We start from the raw sequence: 21,994 nt of genomic DNA, 5'->3' as shown, positions 1-21,994 counted from the left end.
CGTATAGCTTCTTAGTTCACGTGTAAGCTGCGACGAGGCTTCTCACCACTTACTGGTGTAATTTGTGACCAGAACGACGCCATTTGTAGCTCTGTAACTGACATTTTTGTATGAATTGCTGTTTGTTAAGAAAATTTTGTAATTTATTGAATCTTCCGCCACACGAGAGATAAGGTAAGTGATACACTTTGATCACAAAAACACATCAGATACTGACATTCATCGCCATATGACTGAAGTTAAGGCTCTGGCATTGAGTGAGAGTAAAATAAAGAAATGGGTTGGAAAAGGCAAACGTGGCTGTAAAACCTTTTCCCTTTGTGGTCTTCTGTGAACAGTGTGGATATCCACCAAAAACACAATTCCTTCCGAAATGGAAATTTTCACAACCGTTTGAACTCCCTGGCCCTTTCCGCAACCTACCCTATATCATTACATTAGGACCATAAACTTCAGTCATCTGGCAATGAATGTTTGCAACCAATACGTTTCTTACAGTGAAAAAAATATAACTAACCTTATCTAGCGTATGATGGGAATTGATTATTTTTATTTACTAGAAACACAGCAAAATGTACACCAGCTACAGAGCTGCAAATGTTACCGTTCTGTTCACAAATGATGCCAGTAAGCGGCGAGAAGCCTCATTGCAGCGTACACGAGAACTAAGAAGCTATGTACGCACAAAAATGGCTCTTACTTTAAAATCGACCCTCATATTTTTTACTAGAAACAGTTTCCAATTAAGAGTTTTTGGAAATTTCTGATTTATTATCAGAAAGATTCCGTGGTAGATCTGATGGAAGAGCTGCTAGCATCACCATGACAATATTATTGTCCTACAAACCGTTTATGTATTTTTTTATGAAAAAAAACATTTTTTAAAAAGTTAATCAAGTCTATTGAAATTTATTGGGTTGAATATTATTTGTTTTAGGTTTCAACTAGTGAGAAACATGTTGGAAGTTCTATAGAAACTTAAATTTTTAAATATATTGAATATGAGACCTTAAAAATGCATGTAGCTATTCTATTACAAACAGTGAAGTATTTTGATTTGGTGTGTTGATTATAAAATTGACGTACATTAAGAAATGTATAAACTGTATTCTTTTGCTGTACTTCAAATGTTTCCTTGATTATGAATTACTTGATGTTCGTATCTTAAAATAAAAAAAAAACATATAAAAGCTTATTTATAAAAAAAACTTGGTCAGTATCAAACTCCTTGTTTCCAATTAAAAGTTTTAACTCGATAATATTGCTAATAGCTTTTAAATATGTGAAACTCAAACAACTATTAAAACTTAATCACTAAAATATAAAAAAATGCTTTATATAGAATGTGTATCACAATCACATTTCTGAAAAAATAAATGAACAAATAAACATTGTTTTCAAACCACAATGCGATCACAGGAAAGGCGTGAATGACTGAAAAATTAATAACTGGCAAGATCAGCGAATGTCTCCACCATTTCATCCGATATTTGTTTGTAACGTTCCTTTTGTGTGACAAGGTCATCTGTAAAATACAAGACGAGATTATTAAAATAAAACATACACACTATGAATACTTGAACAGAACCGCTATGGATCATAAACATAAACAAATGACCTTACTGGCCCGAAAATAAACATTATTTAACATTGCTTGAATTGAATTTTCCAAATCATGTGTTAATGCTATTAGTATAGATTTCGGGCCAGCAATGTTATTTGTTTGTTTATGATCCATAACGGTTCTGTTCAAGTATTCGTGAACACCAAGGAAATATCTAGTATCAGGTGATTTTTGGTGTATCTAATTAACTAGTTCAAGGCATGTTAAAACTCTCCAGAAATAACTTTTATATCCCTATAAAAAAATCCTAAGAACCTAGGCCCTCATATGCATTGTGTTACATCCTTAACTAGTTCATCGCAGTCCTAACTATTACTGGGAGTGGTGTTCCAGTGCATACGGAATGAAAAACTATTTGAATTACCAGTAATTAATTTCAGTAAATCACAACTGTCAGCAGCATTTTGACAATGAACTTTCTGGAGCACATTAGTGCAATATGGGAAATAAGCGTAGGGCTATTTTTTTAGCAGCATAATATTGCTTTATCACCTATCCTGGGTGGTGAAGAATTTGTGGATTTGGCACAAATTGCTACTTCAATACACCTTTGGGTTAAGAATATAGCTTCAACCAAACTCATCAGGAGTATGGTATGTCAAAATAGGCCTGTAAAACAGGGGTTTTCAATCTCTAGTCCAAATTAATTGGATCAAATATTTGTTTTCCAACGCTAGGCCTATGCACTATTCTGCTAATTTAGTGCAAAACTGAGACAAGTAACTGTTTTTCACTTCACAGTTTTCTGTTTTTCATGTGTTTTTTTTTTTACTTCATTATGAATTAAATCATTGTTAATGTCTGTAAGTGTTACAGATTGAGAAACTGTCCAAACAGCTCAAAACTTGTATTTTTTAAACTTGTATGTTAAGTATTTTGTATTGTAATAGTTATATGACGTAGAACTATGATTTTGTAATACCAGCCTAATGTTGTTATCAATCAATAATTAGATTGCAATGTAAAAAAATTAGGACTTTCACACTATATGGTTTTCACCATAGGGGTAATTCTTTACAGTAGTGTAAAGAGCATGAGGACCTTCACACCATACGGTTACAGCAACGGCAGAACCTGTGCAGTCTTGCAGCCGTCTACTGCCACTGAACCATTTGATTGTTGCGCCTGGCCGTGCGTCAGTGGCGCATGTAATTAAATGCATGCTTTCATACTGCACGCTTTTTAATGGAACACGAGCCCACCAGCCAGTGCCATTAAATAGATCAGCTGTTGCAAAATTTATTGTTTACAATCTGACCTGTTTGTATTTATTGTAGCGTTGCAACACATTCATCTTGCCACATGGTAAGAAACCGTGTAATGTAAAAGAAACAGTGTAAAATCATACTATTTTCAACCAGACGGCGGAAACCGTATAGTGTGAAAGAGGCGTAATTGTTAGGCATTGGCCTACTTATAATGGAGTTCACGAATTTAGTTCTTTTTACTTATTTAAGACCATATTTTCTTGAAACAGGAATCTGCCTCCTCAAAACTTCAGCTGCAGTGTGTTTTTTTTTACCATTGATAGCGTTGTTTTTTTTCTTTCTGCCCAAGCAGCAACTTATGTTTTGATACAAGTGAGATTTTGTAATGCACCTTTTTTAGTCTGTGACTAAGGCATTGCTACTATACTGCTACCCTATAAACTAGGAGGATTGTAAATTAAACTCTTTGCATAAAATGATAATATCATGCTATATATACACCGGGGTTGCTTTAGTAAATCGGCCTGGGCCCAGGAGTCATGTTTTAGGTTTGTTGTGGGCCCAAGTGAAAAATTCATTTGCAAGGAAGGGAGGGAGGGGGGGTAAGTATCTAATGGGGCAATTGTGCATCACCTGGCCTGGAACTTTACCATAGGCCTGGTACACATTTTACACAGCTCGTAAATGTCAGATAATTCTATGAAAGAAATAAACAGGCCAAGGCCCAGCCTAGTTCCAGCAACCCACTTTTAGGAGACTTAATAATGTTTTGATAGAAATGTAAATTAAAATGGACAAGTAAAAAAGTCTGGAGGATTGAAAATGAAAACCCGTATATGACCGTTACACTTACTCTTTCTTTGCTAATACAGTTAAACTGATCTTCTTTACAACCTAATTTATAAAAAAAATGATTTAGACTTGAAAACACTTTCTACAATAAAATAAACAAACTGTGCTATTTTCAATGTGACTTTCATGCAAATATGTGAAGTGTAGCAAATATTACAGAAGCATGCAAAGTGTTGAAAAATATATTTGAACAATTTTCACAAATGTCTACAGTTTATTCAGAAATTCTACCATAAAAAGGGAATTCATTTAACATTAAAACTTCTGTATAACAAAATTCTGAAACTTATTAGATTATTTTACAGTTTATTTTATTTGGTTTAGTTTATGGTGTTATCCAGTAGTCCGTTTACAAAATTAAGGTGGTTTAAGGAAAAGGATTCTAGGTTCCTCCAATCAGCTGTCATAGAATCACTTCCCCTCAAACCGCCTTCCCCAGCAAACGGAGCATAGATGTATTGTTAACATTATTATATAGAATTCAAAATAGCACTTCAGCATTGCCAGTGTTAATAATAATAATTCCAAATTTATTATTTTACCAACTGTTCGAATGTCTTGTTGGCAAAGGATTTAAGACAATTCAATGAGGTTACCTTTGCGGTAAGACATATGAGTTTGCTAACTGGATCGATGGAAAAAATACCTAGAACCATCTGTTGAGTACCAGAGATTTTTATAATCATTTACAATAATAGCCTAACTTTATGAAGACATGATAGTCTTCTATGTCAACTAAGTGACAGTCAATTTATGCTGAAAATCAAAGTAAATTCCTATTTAAAGTAGGCAAATAATTAAAATGAAATAAAAATAAAACAACGGAAAAATGAAAAGACGATAAAAACAATACAATATATATTTATATTCAGTTACACAATGATAAAAATATAGTTTGTGGGTAGTTGTTTAAATTGTTTTTTAAAAGATCTGTTACATAAATTATCCTAGATGTTTTGGAATTGATAAGATGAATCTGCACCGCTCAACAATCAAGCGAGTGACAAAAGAGGCGAAGCTCTCAACCGACCAATTCGGAGAAGGTTTGGTCCAGATCGTCGCAGATGTATTTGTACTTCTCCTTCTCATGAACCAACTCATCTGTATTGGCGGAATTAAAACAAAAATTATAAAATATTCATATTAAAACGTTTTTATATGGTTACAATTTTGGATTATTTTTGCAAATAGAAGCGTAAGCCAAAAACAAGTGAGAGCCTACGATTCGATTAAGGAAGCGAAATTCATTAAAACATATAGGTTAGATCTATGTTATTACTAGCCGATGCAAATACAGGTAATTTACAAAAATGTTTTGCAATTACGTACTCATTAGTACGAAGTATATCATGACGATCATTCTTATAACCTTTTATATGGTATGTGTCACAGCAAAAACTTTAAAAACACTTGTGACAAAATTGTTTTAATTATCATTGACTACCAAATATAACAATTTCAATGAGTATGATGATTTGCACTTGTTTCTTTAGGATAAGAAACAGAATGGAAAGAAATTAACCTCAAATGTTTCAAGACAGTTGAATAGCCAAAATAATATCTCTCTGGTAAGAGTGTGGAAAATCATGGCTTACCTTAGGTCTTGAGATCACGCAGATTTCAAAATCATAAGCTGTTTTTAGATTTATAACATTTAAAATGTATATGTAGACAGGAACAAAATTATTCGCCCAACAAATATCTTTTATTTATGTAAAAAAATTATATAATTCCAATTATTGTAATTGTATAATCAGCATAAATTTGACAAGTTTATTTAAATATTTTCATGTTATCTATTTGTCATATATTTTTTAAGGTTGATTATCTCTTAAAAAGTTTACATTCACATAGTAATTTTAAATAATCACCATAGCTTCCAGTTTGTTAACACTACAGTATATTATTTAAAGAAAGATAAAAAATTGGCATCTTGTTTAAAAAATTCTCAGTGAAGACTAGATGCCATGTACAAATAACCTAGATACTTGCAAATTTTAAACATAGATTTGAATTGATAACTGAACCTAAATTTATTTTCCCCAGCAGAAATAACAGTTTGGTACCTTTTCAAACATTTAATATTTAGATACCTTCCTTAAAACAGAATGCATCTGTATTATTCTTTAGAATTTTTGACAATTGAAAAAGAATAAATTTATAAGTTGAATTATTTTTCCTTTCCATACTTCCACTGCAATAGAAATATATTAACGCCAACTAATTTTTAAGATCCTTGATATATATTTTTTTTGAAGCTGGACCAAAAATCAAAACTACAGACATCTTTTAACTTTTCTCTAATTCAAATACTCAATTAATTTAATCTTAAATGTAATTCAAATCCTAAGTGTTTGTATGAATACTCAAAAGCTCGTTGAATTTTCCTAAATATGCTCACACTGAAATTTTGGGATGCAAAACACTGATATAGTTTAGCGAGTGCCAATAGCGCAATCTACAGTGAAAGCTCTACAATGACAACACCTAAAGCAAAACAGCAGAAAATGCAAATACTGTACTTAAGTGCACTATTCTCCTTCTACATATGCTGGGGTGTGCGTAATTTTACTTGATTCTTTTTTTTTAATATCATCCACAAAAGGTGTTTATTCGATTATCTTCATATGAGGAACTTTGTATGAATAATCAAACTATTTTGTATGGCAATAAATAATGCTGTACAAAAAAATATAGTATTTAATTTAAATCCCCATAGACTCTTTGCTTTCCAAAGCTTAAAACCTCCCATTGTCATTGTGAGAACTGTCGTGTTCATTTTCAGACCTTTAAACTGTTATTAAGGATTCAAATGTCATATTGTTGTTTGTTACTTAAATGGACTGAAAACAGTATATAAAAACAAATGCACATTACAAATTGTTCCTGCAATGAAATTTGTAGTGCTATAAAGACTTTTATTATTTTTACAACGAATGACTGAACACACAGTTCTCATTCCCCAATCAGCCAACGTTTCACTAAACTAAAGAAAAAGCGGAAAAATGAAAACAAAATCAGTACAATGGTGGCAGTTTTATTCACCTTCATATTAAGTATAAATTTCAAAATTATATAATAGATACTTAAAGGAACCTAAGTAGTCTGTACAATGTGATATTGCTGAATGTTCTTGCACATTATTTTCCCCTAGTACATTAAAAGCGAGTTACATGAGCCAACTAGGCGACTACATAAACATTCAAATAAAAAATAAAACAAAACATCACATTCTAAAACTAAAATAAACTTAGATAAACTAACAATCGAAATTAAAAATAAAGTGACATTCATGCCGTGTAGAGCCCTAAGCAACCGATTTGTTAGTTATTTTTTTCTCGATTCTTGATTAATGACTTTGAAGCCGGTTAACGTTAATGACACTATTAAAACGATTAGGCAAGAAATCAGAAGTCAGCTAATTTATTTACAACCAGCAAAGTAATTAAAAGTAATACTAAACTAAAAGAATCTGAAATATACAAATTAAATAAATAAATACGAAGAGTTTTTAAAACATAATAAATATCTGAAATTGCAACAATTAAGAGATTAAAATAGCCATTTTCTCAACTGGTATTTGTTGAGCTTCGTTCAGAATAGCGGTCAAAAATCAGTACAAAAATAATTATTGATGTTAAAATAGATATTTACAGATTAAAATTTTCACCATCACAAGTGTTTACAGAGACCGATCAACAGATCAGGGAGACGGGGCAAATTTGCCGTCCGTTTGTAGCACAGAAAAAAAGCAGAAACAAACAGATTTGTCGGTTAATCTAAAGGTGAATGTAAAGTGATGGCACACGCTAGCGCAGTAGATTAGTATCCGTATAACTCTACAAATGCCAAGTCCAAGCCATCTCCGATGACGCGATAACGTTCCTTCTCCACCACCAACTCATCTGAAATACAACAGTAGGATTACGGTTACCACACGGCTACCGCTACCACACGGTTACAACATTCACAGAGCAGTTGAAAGGGGCGGGGTCAAACTCTGGTTAGAATTATTGACAAAAAAACAATCATACACGGTTCAAACGTTATTAACAGGTTCACTACCGGCCGTCACACTCCTCTCCATGTAGAGTCTCCAGACACCCGGTAGTGAGTTAGTTGCAAAAATGAAAATACCTTCTGTAGAAACGAGACTAAATCTGTATCGTTTTATATTTAATATGCTACAAAAGTTCTTTTGAATAGGATTCCTCACAGTTCTGAAGAGGTTCCTTAATGTTGTATAGAATGTAGCATGAATTGGTTATGTTCAAATCAAAAGGGGCAACATTTGTAGTAAAGTGTTGAAAACATTGCTATAGACTGCGTGAACGACAATTAATTTTGTTTGCAACAAAAAACCAAAAATTTTAGAAAAATACTCTGTGAAATGTTTGAAATACAAGTAGGAGTTTTTGAGATGGCTTAGCATACAAATTACACTTAAACATTATGTTGTCAACTAAGTCTAAATTCATAATTTCAAATAATTCGAAATGTTTTTTTCTTATCAGTTACGTTTATAATCATTTATCTTTTGAACTAAAAATTTTCAATCGGAAATGATACATGTTTATAATTTCCATTCACACAAATTGAAATAATATAAAAGTAAATAAAAATCAAGTTTGTAAAAAGTAAACTAGTGTAGGTAAAGAAACTTCTACAAAACACAAATTAAAGTGAGTATAACTCAATAAAAAGCAAAAATTACTTAGACTGGTTTTAAACTAAGTAGAACATAGATTACCATGCATATCATGCTGAGCTGTTTGTGTACGTACATGGTACATGACTGTGATATGTACAGTTTACCAAACTGTCGAGTGGCCACGGAGGACTGGGATTAGTGGTCGGTGGTTTTTATACTAGAACCTTGCATTTTAAGCGTTAAAAAAGCAATTGATGTTTTTAAAGCAGTTTAAGTACTGTTGAATGTATTCATTAGTGTTACAAAATTTGTTGTGGTTATTAATTCATGAACTATAGATTGTAGTGTTTTGTAAAACCCGACTTAAGCATGAAAAATATGAGGAAAAACATTAGAGATCTTAATTTGTTTGCAACTATCATAAATTTTATATTTAATTAGCAACCGTACAATAAAGAAATACATAACAATGAAGTAAGCCTAACAACAATACATATCCAATAAGCACAACTTAATAATTTCTTGCACATTGTTAACAATGAGCAAATATATAACGATGAAATAATTTTTAACAATAATTATTTAATATTTCGCTAGATTTATGTACACGGAATGTGAAAGGTGCCCCATAATTTGTTTCCAACAACCCTCGGTACCTTCACCAAACCCTAAACCAGCACCGCTCGTTTATTTACTTGTTCAAAAATTGTGTACGCAGATAAAAAAGTAAATAAACACAATTTATATAAAATTATATTGATAATGAGACAATTGTGTTATTTACTTATGTAGCAATGTGTACACAAATTTTAAAAGGCAATAAAAGTATATTTTTTTTTCAAAAACTTCTGAATAAATTTTTTTTACTAAGGAACCACGACCAATGTTAATCGTTTTCTTTCAGAACTAAATGAAATTTTTGTTGGGGTGAATGTTAGTTCCTGCCCAGGGTTGTTGGAGTGTGCGGCGTGTGAGTGCGTGCGTTAAGAGGCGCCTAAGTTAAGTGTTGTTTACATGTTCTGAATGTCATGAAGAGTAGCCTCCATCTCCTCCTGCAGAATTTTGCTCTTCTCTTTCTCGGTGACCAAGTCGTCTACAAAAACAAACGCATGCTCAAACACAAGCGCACAACAACAACACACAAAAATAAAAAGGAACAAAATAAAAAACTTTGTGTTTTCAAGTTCAACTACTCTCTGTTAGAGCAACACTGAGATTAGTCGGACTGTACACGAATTAGTGGTTTAACACAGTAAGGAAATCTGTTACTCACTCGGTTCAACGCAAAAGCGATGCAACAATGAATGTACAGTAACATTTTAAACATAAACAAGAAGATATTTAACACACTGCACTTGGTATCGAATAATCATTTAAATAATCATTACTGTATAAAGATTGTCAACTATAAACACAAAAGATATTTAGATAGTAATTTAAAACAAATAAAGTGGATTGATTTGAAAGAATTTAAATACTTATCAAACTGATTAAAAGGAAATTGTGAATAATCTACTGAAATGAAATAAGGAAAACATTAAAAGATTCTTTAGTAGAAAATTTGTAATTGAAATATCTAAAGCAAATGGAAGAAATATTGAGTCGGAAAAACACATACCTTCCAGCCTGTCAACCTCCTTCTGGAGTTTCTGTACGGATCTCTCAGCGAACTCAGCACGAGCCTCAGCCTGGCAAACATTGGATAATCAGTAATCAGTAATCAATCAGTCACCCCAATCAGTAGATCCCAAAACATACACTGTTGCAAGACACAGAAAAAGTGTACCATTTTGAGTATATATCAGGACAAAAATTACAATCTAATGAGGAATTTGGAGGACATGTCTAGGAAGGTTGTAGAATACAGAGGTAAAATGTAATACAAGTCGGTAAGTTAATTTGTAATTTATGTCCGTCAAAATTGACGCAAAGTCTGGACTTTGTGTCTAATACCTTTGTCAGAAAAGTTTAAATTCAAATATTTTTTTAAATTTTTAATTTTTTATAATAATCTACTAGTAAATTTTAATAATTTACATTAAAATTAAATACAAAACTAATCAGGATTAAAAGAGCTATCTGTCCATTGAGGCCTCCTACGAGCTCGACTTGGAAGCACTTGAAGCAGATTCAAATCTGACAACACCGCATGTTCTTTACTTCCTTCAGTACTTTTCAAGTTAATTTCCACCCCTATGCAAAGATTGGTCTTGTAGCAAAAAATAATCTACGTTCCTGTCATGAACAAATTGATTTTGTAACAAGATCACTGTGGTTCAAGAGGTCATTCCCTTAAGAGCCTGTTGCCAGTTGGCAGATATGAATTGAGAAAAGTGCTATAAATATAAGTAAATATATGCAGGGAGTTTAAATGAATGAATGAAAATCCTTTATTTCAACAGCCAAAGGAGTTTGGGGATGGTTGTAAACATTTTGGACATGAAGACTGGTTGTGGCCGTTCAGTTTTGTTCGCATTGCTCAAATTTTTAATGATCAAATTTTTAATTATGACTTAACTGATTGCCAAACTGATAAAGCTTGTCTCTAAGACTACTTAGGACAATAATAAACCCTGATAAACATAAATCAACAAAATAATTTTCTTCTACTTCAATCACTATGGAAACTGAGAGACGATCAGTACCACGTTACGCATATGTGTATGCGTTCGGCCTTCTGCAAACTCACCAAGGCACTTACGCACGTGTTTTACGTCTATACACTTCTCCATACACATTTATCGACCGGCAGCGGATTTCAATAGGGTTGACCTCAATTCTATAGAAACCTATCCACATAACCTGATTTATACTGGCAGGAGCATCAATCTTCCTTGACATTATAATCAGCTACTAAGTCAAGAATAATCATGTTTAGTGATAGTCAAATCTAGGTCTTCAGGTGATGACCACGTTGTTGAATAAGGTAAACTGGAGGACAACGTTTCGGATGAGTAACTCAGTTTGCCCCGAAGACGGATATCTGCAATCCGAATTGTCAGTCTCTAGTTTACCTTATTCAACGAGGTCACCCGAAGACCTCATTTGAAAATCTACTGTGAGTGTGGAAGCGTATCATCTATATGTTAAGTGATGGGAACAGGCTAGACTATTACTGGAGGAAGTAAAGAACAAGATGTTGGATTGAGATTTGATTAAGCTCGCTTGGCGATTGAAGCCGGTTGGAGAACATAGATTGAGGACAGCCCTCATAATAACCAACTTTAAAATCATATGACTCATTGCACAACTGTTACAGAAAAACAAATGTGAAAATCATAGATTATGGTTGACAAGAGAATATCCAACCCAAAATGGAGCCAAAAATGACAAAGCATAACAGTAGCAGATAACATTTTGCTAAAGTTAAAGCTCAGTAATTCATTCAATGAGATATATAAATCAAACAACACATCAATCGATCAAACATTTACAATCAAATGGTACATGACACTACTACTAGTACAATAAAAAAATAAGAAAACACAAAAAGCATACAAAGCAAAAATAATTGAAAATTAAGGCAAAAGCATCAAACAGCGTTACAACCAAAAGCATCTAAACTAGAACTTACGGGTTAACGCTATTAGCTAGTGTTGCTGTAGCGTATACCACCAAAGCTGCCACCTCCACCAAGATAGGGTTCCAGTCCAATAATTATACAACTTTCAAACGGTTTAGTCATCAATAGGTAATAGTTTGCAACATTGACTGTGAATAGAAATAGATATTCCATTTCCAAAGTTGTAGCCAGTTTTCGTTAACATGGACGTAGTTGAATTCTTAAGAGTGTGATTATGTAAATAACAGATTTCTGTCGAATACGCCAACTCTTTTGGTAAACCAATTTAAAAGGTTGACTAATGGCAAAATATGGTATCTTTTATTTCACATAAATTAGTTCTTAACAGAAACTACAGAAGAAAAAAGAGTTTTAGACTGTGACGCACACCGTGATCTCTATTCTCCATGTTCTAAAAAGATCTGGTATAGATAGGATGTATACTTCAGCATCCAAAAGTCAACGCTTGCACCTAATTGAATCGTAAACTAGGAAAATCACGTTGCTAAAAAAACCAATGATGTAATATTAAAACCATAAAAAATTTACAAAAACTTAAAAATTTGTACCATCATCAATCTAATTACTGGTTTTTATTTTTAAAAAGCCAGGTAAAGAGTCTGATAAAAAAAAAAGTGTAAAAACTATTTTAGGGCATTACATTAGTTTTGATTCGATTTGTTAATGAACATGTGACTATCTGAATGTATTTGAAGGGCGTACAAATAATAAACATTAGCATTACATTAAACTGCTCAAAATGCAAAACTTATGACAATCTTTGAGAAGCATGACAAGGACAGAAAAATTAAAAAAAGGTACAAATCAAAAATAAAACAATGAAGTCAAAAATAAAGTCTGCTTGAAATAAAATACTAAATGAAAGTAATTAAGAAGAAATACTGAATACCCATACCTTTCATGCATTTTAGCATGATCTTTATATCATCGGACAGTGCTCTTTTATGTTAGCTGGGCTTCAAACTAAATATTCACCCTTTTCTTCTAAAATTGATTGTTTCATTAAAACTTAATCAAGACCAAACTAGATTATGAGTGGATCATAGGCATGCAGTTTACCGATTAGAAGTTCTATCAATTTATGTTGCCACGTAGTAGAACTCTTTGGCAAAAGCGTTTGTGAAAATTTCAAAGTTATGATAGAATAAAAGGCCACTACTCTACTTTTTTTCACAATGCACTCTTAGTGTCATTTGTAGGGTATTAAAACCATAATCTATTATGTCTGAAAATAATATGTACATTTTTAATGGACCTATAAGATTGGGTGTTCTACAAGGTATAATAGGAGTGTGGTTCAAAAACAAGTTTAAAGAAAAAAAATGCCCACATTGATTTTGTAAAAGGTAGAACAATTACAATCAAGACATAAAAGAAAACACTGTCCGAAGCGAGAATATACGTTGGAATTACCTCTTTGAGCTGGTTGGACAGAGCTTTGACCTGTTCCTCGAAGTTCTCTTCTCTCTGGGTCGCCTTGATTATACACACAAGTTAGTAAACACATAAAACACTCGCAATGAAGCCAAGAAAATGAATGTTTCTCAAAGAAACTGCCAAGTCTGATTGGTCCACACAAACCAATGAGAAAAAAGTAGCGTAAACAAAAACAAAAAACAGGGTTCAGGGAACATGCGAGGTATGATACCTCCTTGAGTCTTGTGGTCAAAGTCTTGATTTGGTTCTTGTACTCTTCCTCACGTTGGTTAGCCTGTTTAAACATTGCCAAGTCAGGAGTAGAAATAAGATGCCATCATAGATTTACAGTGATTAACTTACGAGCAGGTTTTAATTTCATAATAAGTGGCCTCTGTTCTTCTATGAGCTACTAAAAACTGCTGAGGAAGAATGGAAAGGATTTATAACAACACTTTTGTAAATTTTAACAAGTTTTCTGCAACAATTCAAATAAATCGCTTGTCAATTTGGACAGTAATATTTTCATTTAGGTAATTCCAGTTTTTTGAAGGAGTTTTAGTTCAACTTATTAGATTTAAAATTACTTCTCTATCGATTAATTTACAAAAATATTGTTTTCTCGATAATTCTGATATGAAAAACTGAATTTAACTTATCGTATCGTACATTTGATTAAAATAGATTGAGAATGCTTTAGGCGTACATGAGATGGAAACATTTCAGTGATTTTACTGAAAATTAATATTATAAATACCTTGGTCAACAGTTTTTAACAGTGAAATCCAACACTTTTCTTCTTATCGTCAATTTACAGTCAAACGGATGTTAATTTTTGGATCTTAAAGCTTGTAAAATAATTGTCAAAACTGATTAGGAAGTATGACTTCCTAATCATGGACATCCTGAATGGGGTATGTTTTTGTATGGTCACAAAAAAACTTCCCAAAACTCGTAAGACTTTTAAATTAATAACTTTCCGATTTTTAATATTTGATGCAGTAATATATATTATCTGTCTGAAAATCTCTATTGATCAATAAATATTGTATATGTCCCTACATTTTACTGACTGATCAACCAAGACTAAATACCTTTTCTTCTGAGACTTCCAGGGACTTCAGGTTGTTACCGACGACGCGGAGCTCTTCCTCAAGCTCTACAATCTTTCTGTAAATTGTAAACAATATATATTAGATTCAAACAGTAACATTAATATAAGGTAGTTATCATACATAACCATTAAAATATAACAATCTTGTATTAAATTGATGGTAAAGTTTGTATAAAATAATTGTCAATTTTAAAATATTTTTTCAAAGTCAATCCGTAATTTTGCTGATTAATTAATCGTCTTTGAAGAATTAAAAAACAAAACAATGTTTTACAGAATAGAGTCATTGCATCAGTTCATTTGTCTGTTTTTACAGGCATCAACGAAATTTGATACACAATTGAAACCTTGCAAATGAGAAGCCACTAGTTTTGATGATTACACAGATACAGCAATGGTGTTTTCCAACAGCTACGTTAGTACATTGATGTAACATTAGTATATTACGTTACTAGTCCTGAAAATAAGTGTTTACCGGACGAGTGTTGTCGTTCCCGTGCGAGACGAAGTCGAGTACGGGATTACCATACGAGTCCGGTACACACATTTTGGACGAGTTACGTACGATAGTTTACGCCATACTACTAAATCCATACAAATCCTTATTTCCACCAACTAAAGGACTAAAAATCACTAGTCATAACCTCTAAGAGAGGTTATGTTTTTGTTTATAACTACTCACTGCCACCTAAATACAGTATAATCAGCTGATTGGTGTCCGGCAAAACTCATTGCAGCACAGTAGTACGCAATGAAACCCCATTTGAATAAGCTGGCGGCAAACAGCTGTTTTCTGGACTAATTCCTTGCGTGGGAAGTTCGTCAAAATAATGTAGTGTGGCGTAAACATTTTGTTGTATGATTGATTCATGAAACAATTGCTACTAAATTTATGAGGCATAAAAAAAAGAAAAACACAATCCAGCTTGGTTATCTGAGAATATTTAGTGTTGAAGGGCAAATAGATAAACAATAAAAAAGATGTATCTAATACCAGTGTTTGGTGTGTTTTTATTGTGCATACATTAGCCCTGGACTCTAAATTTCTCAGGTAAAGTAGCTGAACTCTTTTCCTTAAAAAAAAATAATATTTGCTAGCCAATTGGCTTTTCTTCAAAAAGTCTAGTAAGGCAAGATTATGAGTGAAAACAGAGTTGAGTAACTGAGTATAAAATGTATCGTACTAATAAAAATGAAGGATAATAATGTAATTAAATGGTCACAAACTAATCAAGTTTGATGAGCGAAAATCTAATCGTAAAAACTACTGATATATATTTACGAGGCCACAAAACCATGCAAGCGGTGGACAACTTACGAATCGCTCTGTTCCGCTCGCTCTTCGGCTCGTTCTAGATCTTGTTCCATCATGACGAGCTTTCGAGCCACCTGTATTACCAAGCCATGCGTTTAGTGCTAGTCTAACACACTAGGTACAGCTCAAAACAACAAACTTGCGTTCACACGGAATTCATATTAAAACAGCAAACAATTTGATTTATCCATTGTGAGATTATTTTAAATTTTGATTGGATGGATTGTTATAGTGCAATTTGTGCTGAAAATGTAAATGAAACAAACGTAAAAATGCAAGGCGTTTGGTTGTGTAATGTTGAAATTTGACACAATACAAAAAATATTATTGCAAGAGTGAATGTGAATGCAAAATTATTCATAACAATCATAAAAAAAAACCTTCAATATATGTCAAAAGTGGAAGTGTAACACATCCAAGCATATGGAAATCGGTGGAAAAACCAAATATAAAACATGCATAATACATCTAAAACTAAATATAAACAATCATATGAGAATTACAACCATAAGAAGAATTTTGTTTTACAATGAAGTACCATGTAAAAGAACAAATATTCTCAGTTTTGCTCATTAATAAAATGTAGATAAGATGCAAATATGAATAAAACATAACATTACTCTTATGGTTATAAGTCTCATTTTTATATAAGCATAACACTAAATACAGCTGTGACGACGGCATAGCATTCTCTGCAAACAAAACACAAACGAAACCTTACGGAACAAAAAAAAGCTTACGATTCTCCAGCCTCAGCACGCTCTTCCGCACGCTCCAAGTCAGCCTCCACCATTGCCAACTTACGAGCGACCTAACACAAAAACAAATCAGCAGGCTGGCCAACGTTACCACCACAAATACGAAAGTTTAACCCTCTGAAACATTTTCTGCGAGAAATACAGGTTTGACTTGATTGAATTTAAGACAACCAATTATTTTGTTCAAGTTCAGTAAAGTTACAAGTTTATTTCAATTTACGTTAAGTACTCTTTGAATTTTAAAATTATTAGGTAAAAAGTTCATTTGAAGGCAAAATTGGTAAACAACACTACTGCTACGATAAAAGGCACACAGATTAAGTTTTAAAAAACAAACGTAATACCAAGAAGCACACAGTTGACTTTGTTACGTATTTTAGTTTTGTGAATAATTTTGGGAAATTGTTAATAACACCACATCAATAAAACATTTTTTAGAAAACAAAATTTAGTCACAACGATGCAGAAAGTACTAAACTTTGCAAATTACATGCTGTTCTAGAGTTAGTAGGGTTGTTGTGACGGTGTCTACCTGCTTTGGTGAAAACTAGACAAGAGAAAACCTAGAGACAAGTCTTACGTCTGCGTCAAGCTATGTACAAAAACATCTAGCTGTGGTGATCAGGGTACAGTGATAGGTTAATCTATGAGCTAAAAATTCAACTAATCACAATAGTAAACCTATCCATACAAAGCTATTTGATACAATAGAAAATAAACATGTCCATTAAGTACTGTAGGCTTCATTGGAATTTCCGTTTGATGAAGTTGAGTCATGCTGTAAAAGATATTTGCTGATTTTTGAAGAGTGGAACATGGCTTTTATCCATACTTCAAGGGTTTTGAGAACTGTGGTCGGTTGAAATGATAACGTCTTCAAAGTTGGGTCATGCTGAAGTAAACATATTCGCTGATTTGAAGAATTGAACATGGCTTTTATCCATACTTCTTGAGTTTTGAGAACTGTGGTAGGATTAAATCTTGACGTCTTCAAAGTTGGGTCATGCTAAAGTAAAGATATTCGCTGATTTGAAGAATTGATTATGGCTTACTGTATAAGTTGCACTGCAGTAGAATTTTCAATACCTTATGGCTATCAATGTGTTCTTCTTGTATATGTAACACGCCAAATTTGCATGTATGTACATGGACAATTTTTTGTTTCCCTCTTTGTTATAAATCCTTTCTATGCGCTTAGCTCTTCAGGTGGATTGATGAAGCTGATCTCACTGTGCGATGGTTTCAAATTGACAGTTGCTGCGTTGGAGGTTGGACTATAGTTATTTGCAAAACTACTACAGCACTGTATTAGCTAACTCAACGACTTTGCCGATTAAATGCTGATGCAAACAGAATGACAAATCCTTCTTTGACAAAATTTCAAGCGGTCTGAAAGCTTGATGCAGAATTTATTGGGTCATGGCCTTGAATTGTACTTGTTGGATATCAAGTCTTTAAATTTGATTTTTGATGAGTAGACTATTGGGTTGATTTAGAAAAGATTTAACAATTTCTGAGTGTGTGCCTCTACCTGTGGTCTTTATCCTAAGTTAACAGTTCAAACTTTGGTTTTGACTATCTAACCTGTTAGAAAATGTAGTTTATAACGTCCAGAATCAATTCTTTGTAAGATGGCATTCAAATCTAGATTGAATAGCGAGCGCAGAGAAAACATTTGCTTACAAGTTAGTTTTTGTTGTGTTATATCAGAAAATGTTTGATATATGGTATGTAATTATTCATACTTCTAAACTTTGTTCAAGGCTGTCATTTACATTGCAGAGTAAGATGCAACTTCTTTAAAACTAACTTCAACTTAGTTTTTAGTTTAACTGGTAATAGATAACATAAAAAGTTAAAAAATAATACTTGCAGCATGTTAGCGCAATACTTAAGCGTCACTGTACTCCTCTTGTTTTGCTGTGATAAGTATAGTTTTTTCAGAGCCTCACTTCTGATAAATGCTTTCCTTGCTATAATTACCTTACAAACAACTGCACTCAAAGAAAAATATCTTACTCTTCGACATATTTAACTCTTTCAAACCCAGAACTGATGTTTGTAGCATTAATTGAGTCTGACACAGTTCTTTCACCAAACATTTCCTTGTTTTATCAATCAATGTTCCAATAAAATATGTTTGTAATTTGTCTATACATTTTTTGTGCAACATGGTGGTGATAATGTCAGTTTATTGAACTACTAATGGATACTACCAAATCATTTTCCCCAGAAGTTTCTATTGCATTTTAAAGATCTATTTCAAGTATAAAAATTCTATGGTTCAGTTTTTGGATTTGAATATCATTACAGATTCAAAAACACATGAGTGTTATAGTCCTCGCCACCCTAAGTTGCGTGTATCTAGTGCGGCCTTTGGCTGCCTCAACTTAGGGTGGCGAGGACTATAACAATACCTTTACAACTCGTAAATATTTTAGGAATTTTGGGTTTCACTTGCGTTTAACCAAAACTAATGTTACTTTCTCTCCTATACATATTAACCATAGTCCTCGCCACCCTAAGTTGAGGCAGCCAAAGGCCGCACTAGATATACGCCGTGCGGCCTTGGGCTGCCTCAACTTAGGGTGGCGAGGACTATAGGCTATATGGAGAAAGTATTGATTTTTTTTAAGTTTAAGGTGAAAAGTATACTTTTTTAGTCCCCTGAACCCAAACAATTGGTTTTAAAAGTGATGTCTGTGTGGGTATGGAATTGTAGAGCGCTACAGACTACTAAGCCTGTGATCAGATTATGATAAAATTTGTTCAGTACGTTCATTTCATGGAACCCACAAGAGTATAGATTTTTTGAAATTTTGATTTTAATTATGATTTTTCATGGAACCCTATAGAATAACAGGAAAATTTGATTTTTTAAACGGCTCAAACAATTTTGATTAACATTTAGTATGATTTGGTCCTTTTAATTTTAAACAAAATTGTACAACCCACAGTGCTATTAAGATTTTGGTAGGCTACAAAAGTTATTGCAATTTTTGTGATTTCCCCATAAACCGTAATAGTTACTCCCACCGTGTACCCATTATAAGAATTGTTGACAAGCCAATAGGAGAAAGTATGTGTTAGTTTGCTGGTACCGTTTATTTTACACAGCACAATCTACATGCTATTTAAAGAAAATACAATTTGTTTAATCCTCCTCATTACTTATCTATATTTTGTCACTTGGAGCAGTTTTAAGAACTTGATTTGTACAAAAGTAATTATATTGATCAGAGAATTGGTCACACAGCAGGACTCATCTCACCTCTATTTACAGGGAGACATATTGTAATCAAACCTTGGTAATAAAATGTCAAATAATTGAATGATCCTTTGTTTCTGATCCTTCCTTGCACCATATTGTTTGTGTATTGTGTTAAACGTAGAAGGTACGTGAATGTATAGTGGTTGAAAGCTTAAATGGCATTGATTACAAAATTGTTCTTTAATAAAATGTTATACTGTAATTTCCACTAAGATTGTCACAAGTTTCAGTTCAAACGAACCTCAGAACTGAAGCACACTACATTACATCCAAGGATGGTGATACTAGGTTACAAGCCGTGATTTAGAACCAGAAGTTGGTAAAAAAAAAATAATTTACTTCAACCGATCTCTAGTTGATCAATTTTATTGATATGTGATTGATCTGTTTGTGTGTATGGATAACAAACTAATGTTTAAACTACATTTTCTTTAACAACTCTATATGGGTATTTTTATACAATATCTATATCCACAATGCAATATGAAGATTTATACATTATTTCGGTTGAGTTTAATTATTTTGTGCCAAAATTGTTAAATTCTTGAAGGAATTAAAGTTTCAAGACATATTTTTTTTTAGATATTTAGAGTAATTTATAATTTTTAAGGTTTATGCTCAACATAGTGATTTCTCAGGGGTACTATTTATAACATTTTCTGAGCTATCTCCTCAGAATTTAGTAGTGTTTTGCAACAAATAATAAGGAAGTAACAAAAGTCAACTAAGAGACAAAACATCACCATTTTCATAATCAATTTTCAAGCAAAGTTCAAAGAGTTATCTGATAAACATTTTCAGGGTCACAGCCAATACTATGTACCTATATAATTTTGATATTTGAAGCAAATAAGCTGAAATATTTTAACCAACAAAATACTAACAAATTTAAATGGGTTTTTTCATATAATTATGACTCAAAGAAAATGTTCAAACTAGGTAAAAACTAGAAGACTGAATGTGTACATATAATTTGACTTGCATTTACCAAAAAATATTTACTTGAATTAAAATTCCAAAGTAGTATTTTGAAACAAAATGGTAAGTACATTTTAAATTTTAAAAAACTTTTTCATCAGCATCGCAAGTGTTAATGGCAAGTGTTATTTGACGTATTTTTGTACTTTCAGGTATTTTAACTTTATGAATTTTGTAAGTCTCTGGGTTTTAAAACTGTTTATGTAACTTTATTGATATAGAATATCCTTATCTTCTTCAACACTGGCTGTAATTTAAAAAGTAAAAAAAAAACTTCATCAAGCAAAAAACTAGCCAATTATGGAGATGTTATAATTTAGAAATAATAAACCTCTTATCAATATAGGTTTATATTCAAAAGTGATGAAAGTTTGTCTAAAAATGTTGCATAAAGTATGTAGGAAATTTTTAAATAGCATTTAAGTACCTTTCAGTGAAATAAAGCCATTAAACTTTACTTCTGAGTTAAGTTTTTGTTGATTTTGTATTTGACTTTTCTTAATCTTTCCTCGTAACTTCTTACTTTACTAAGTGCCTAGACCAAATTCTTGGTAAAATATACATCGTGTTTTATCTTTCAAGTATAGATACTGACACTTGAATGAATCCCTTAACAGTAAAATATTATTTTCATCCCTGACAAGTCATGCCACCATTTCCTCATTTGTCCATCTTGAAATCTTTGCAAGATCCTTTCACTGTCGTTCTATTTGAACACAATGTATGTAGGTGACTCAAGTAGTGTGGGCCTCAAGAGTAAACCTACAACACATGCTATCTGACAGGTGTGCCAACCTTCATTTATTGCTTCAGGAAATGTATCAACCTGATAACCAACTATCACAACAACCTTCCTGTGTATTTCTTTCAATGTAGAGGCAAAACTCTGAATTTTTCTTCAAACAAATTTTCGATAAATCGTGAATTGTTTATTTTTTACTCTGAGTGAAAAACAATATACTTTTTTATAAGTATAAATATTATAGTTGTTTATAAACTGTGTAAGAGAAAAATTGTAAGTTCAGATGAAAATAGAAGTTCAAAGGGCAAGCTTTACCATTATTTCATTAGCAAAACACATTATTTAAACGTTTGCTCACAGAAATAAATCTGCTAATATCCCTCAGACAAGATCCCATTAGGTGAATTATTTCATAAATTAACATAAAGAATAAACTCTAGGTTAGTCCTGGTAAACTATCTTTTTAAAGTAGTTTCAGGAGA

The 21,994-nt window shown here is 32.4% G+C and overlaps 1 protein-coding gene across 16 annotated transcripts in view; it reads right to left on the bottom strand.

Moving 5' to 3' along the window:
* Positions 1-4,527: 4,527 nt before the first annotated feature.
* The window catches only part of LOC129002564 (tropomyosin Per a 7.0102), a 64,812-nt gene continuing 47,345 nt past the window's right edge, over positions 4,528-21,994 (bottom strand). For 3 of the 16 annotated variants that reach the window (XM_054430472.1, XM_054430463.1, XM_054430469.1), the window contains 5 exons: positions 16,504-16,574; positions 14,429-14,504; positions 13,567-13,629; positions 9,954-10,023; positions 6,706-7,589 (listed from right to left, as the gene is read on the bottom strand). In XM_054430472.1, coding sequence (XP_054286447.1) covers positions 7,507-7,589; positions 9,954-10,023; positions 13,567-13,629; positions 14,429-14,504; positions 16,504-16,574 — 363 coding nt within the window. In that variant the 3' untranslated portion in view covers positions 6,706-7,506. Of the gene's footprint in view, positions 4,786-6,705; positions 7,590-9,345; positions 9,429-9,953; positions 10,024-13,331; positions 13,395-13,566; positions 13,630-14,428; positions 14,505-15,766; positions 15,838-16,503; positions 16,575-21,994 lie in introns of those variants that run through there. The other 13 variants (XM_054430468.1, XM_054430461.1, XM_054430464.1 and 10 more) reach the window with 9 other exon arrangements.

This window comes from Macrosteles quadrilineatus, unplaced genomic scaffold (assembly GCF_028750875.1).
Source record: "Macrosteles quadrilineatus isolate MER2022 unplaced genomic scaffold, UCM_ALF_1.0 Scaffold_9__3_contigs__length_116548681, whole genome shotgun sequence".
Classification (NCBI taxonomy): domain Eukaryota; kingdom Metazoa; phylum Arthropoda; class Insecta; order Hemiptera; family Cicadellidae; genus Macrosteles; species Macrosteles quadrilineatus.
This window is presented reverse-complemented; position numbering and strand designations above follow the sequence as displayed.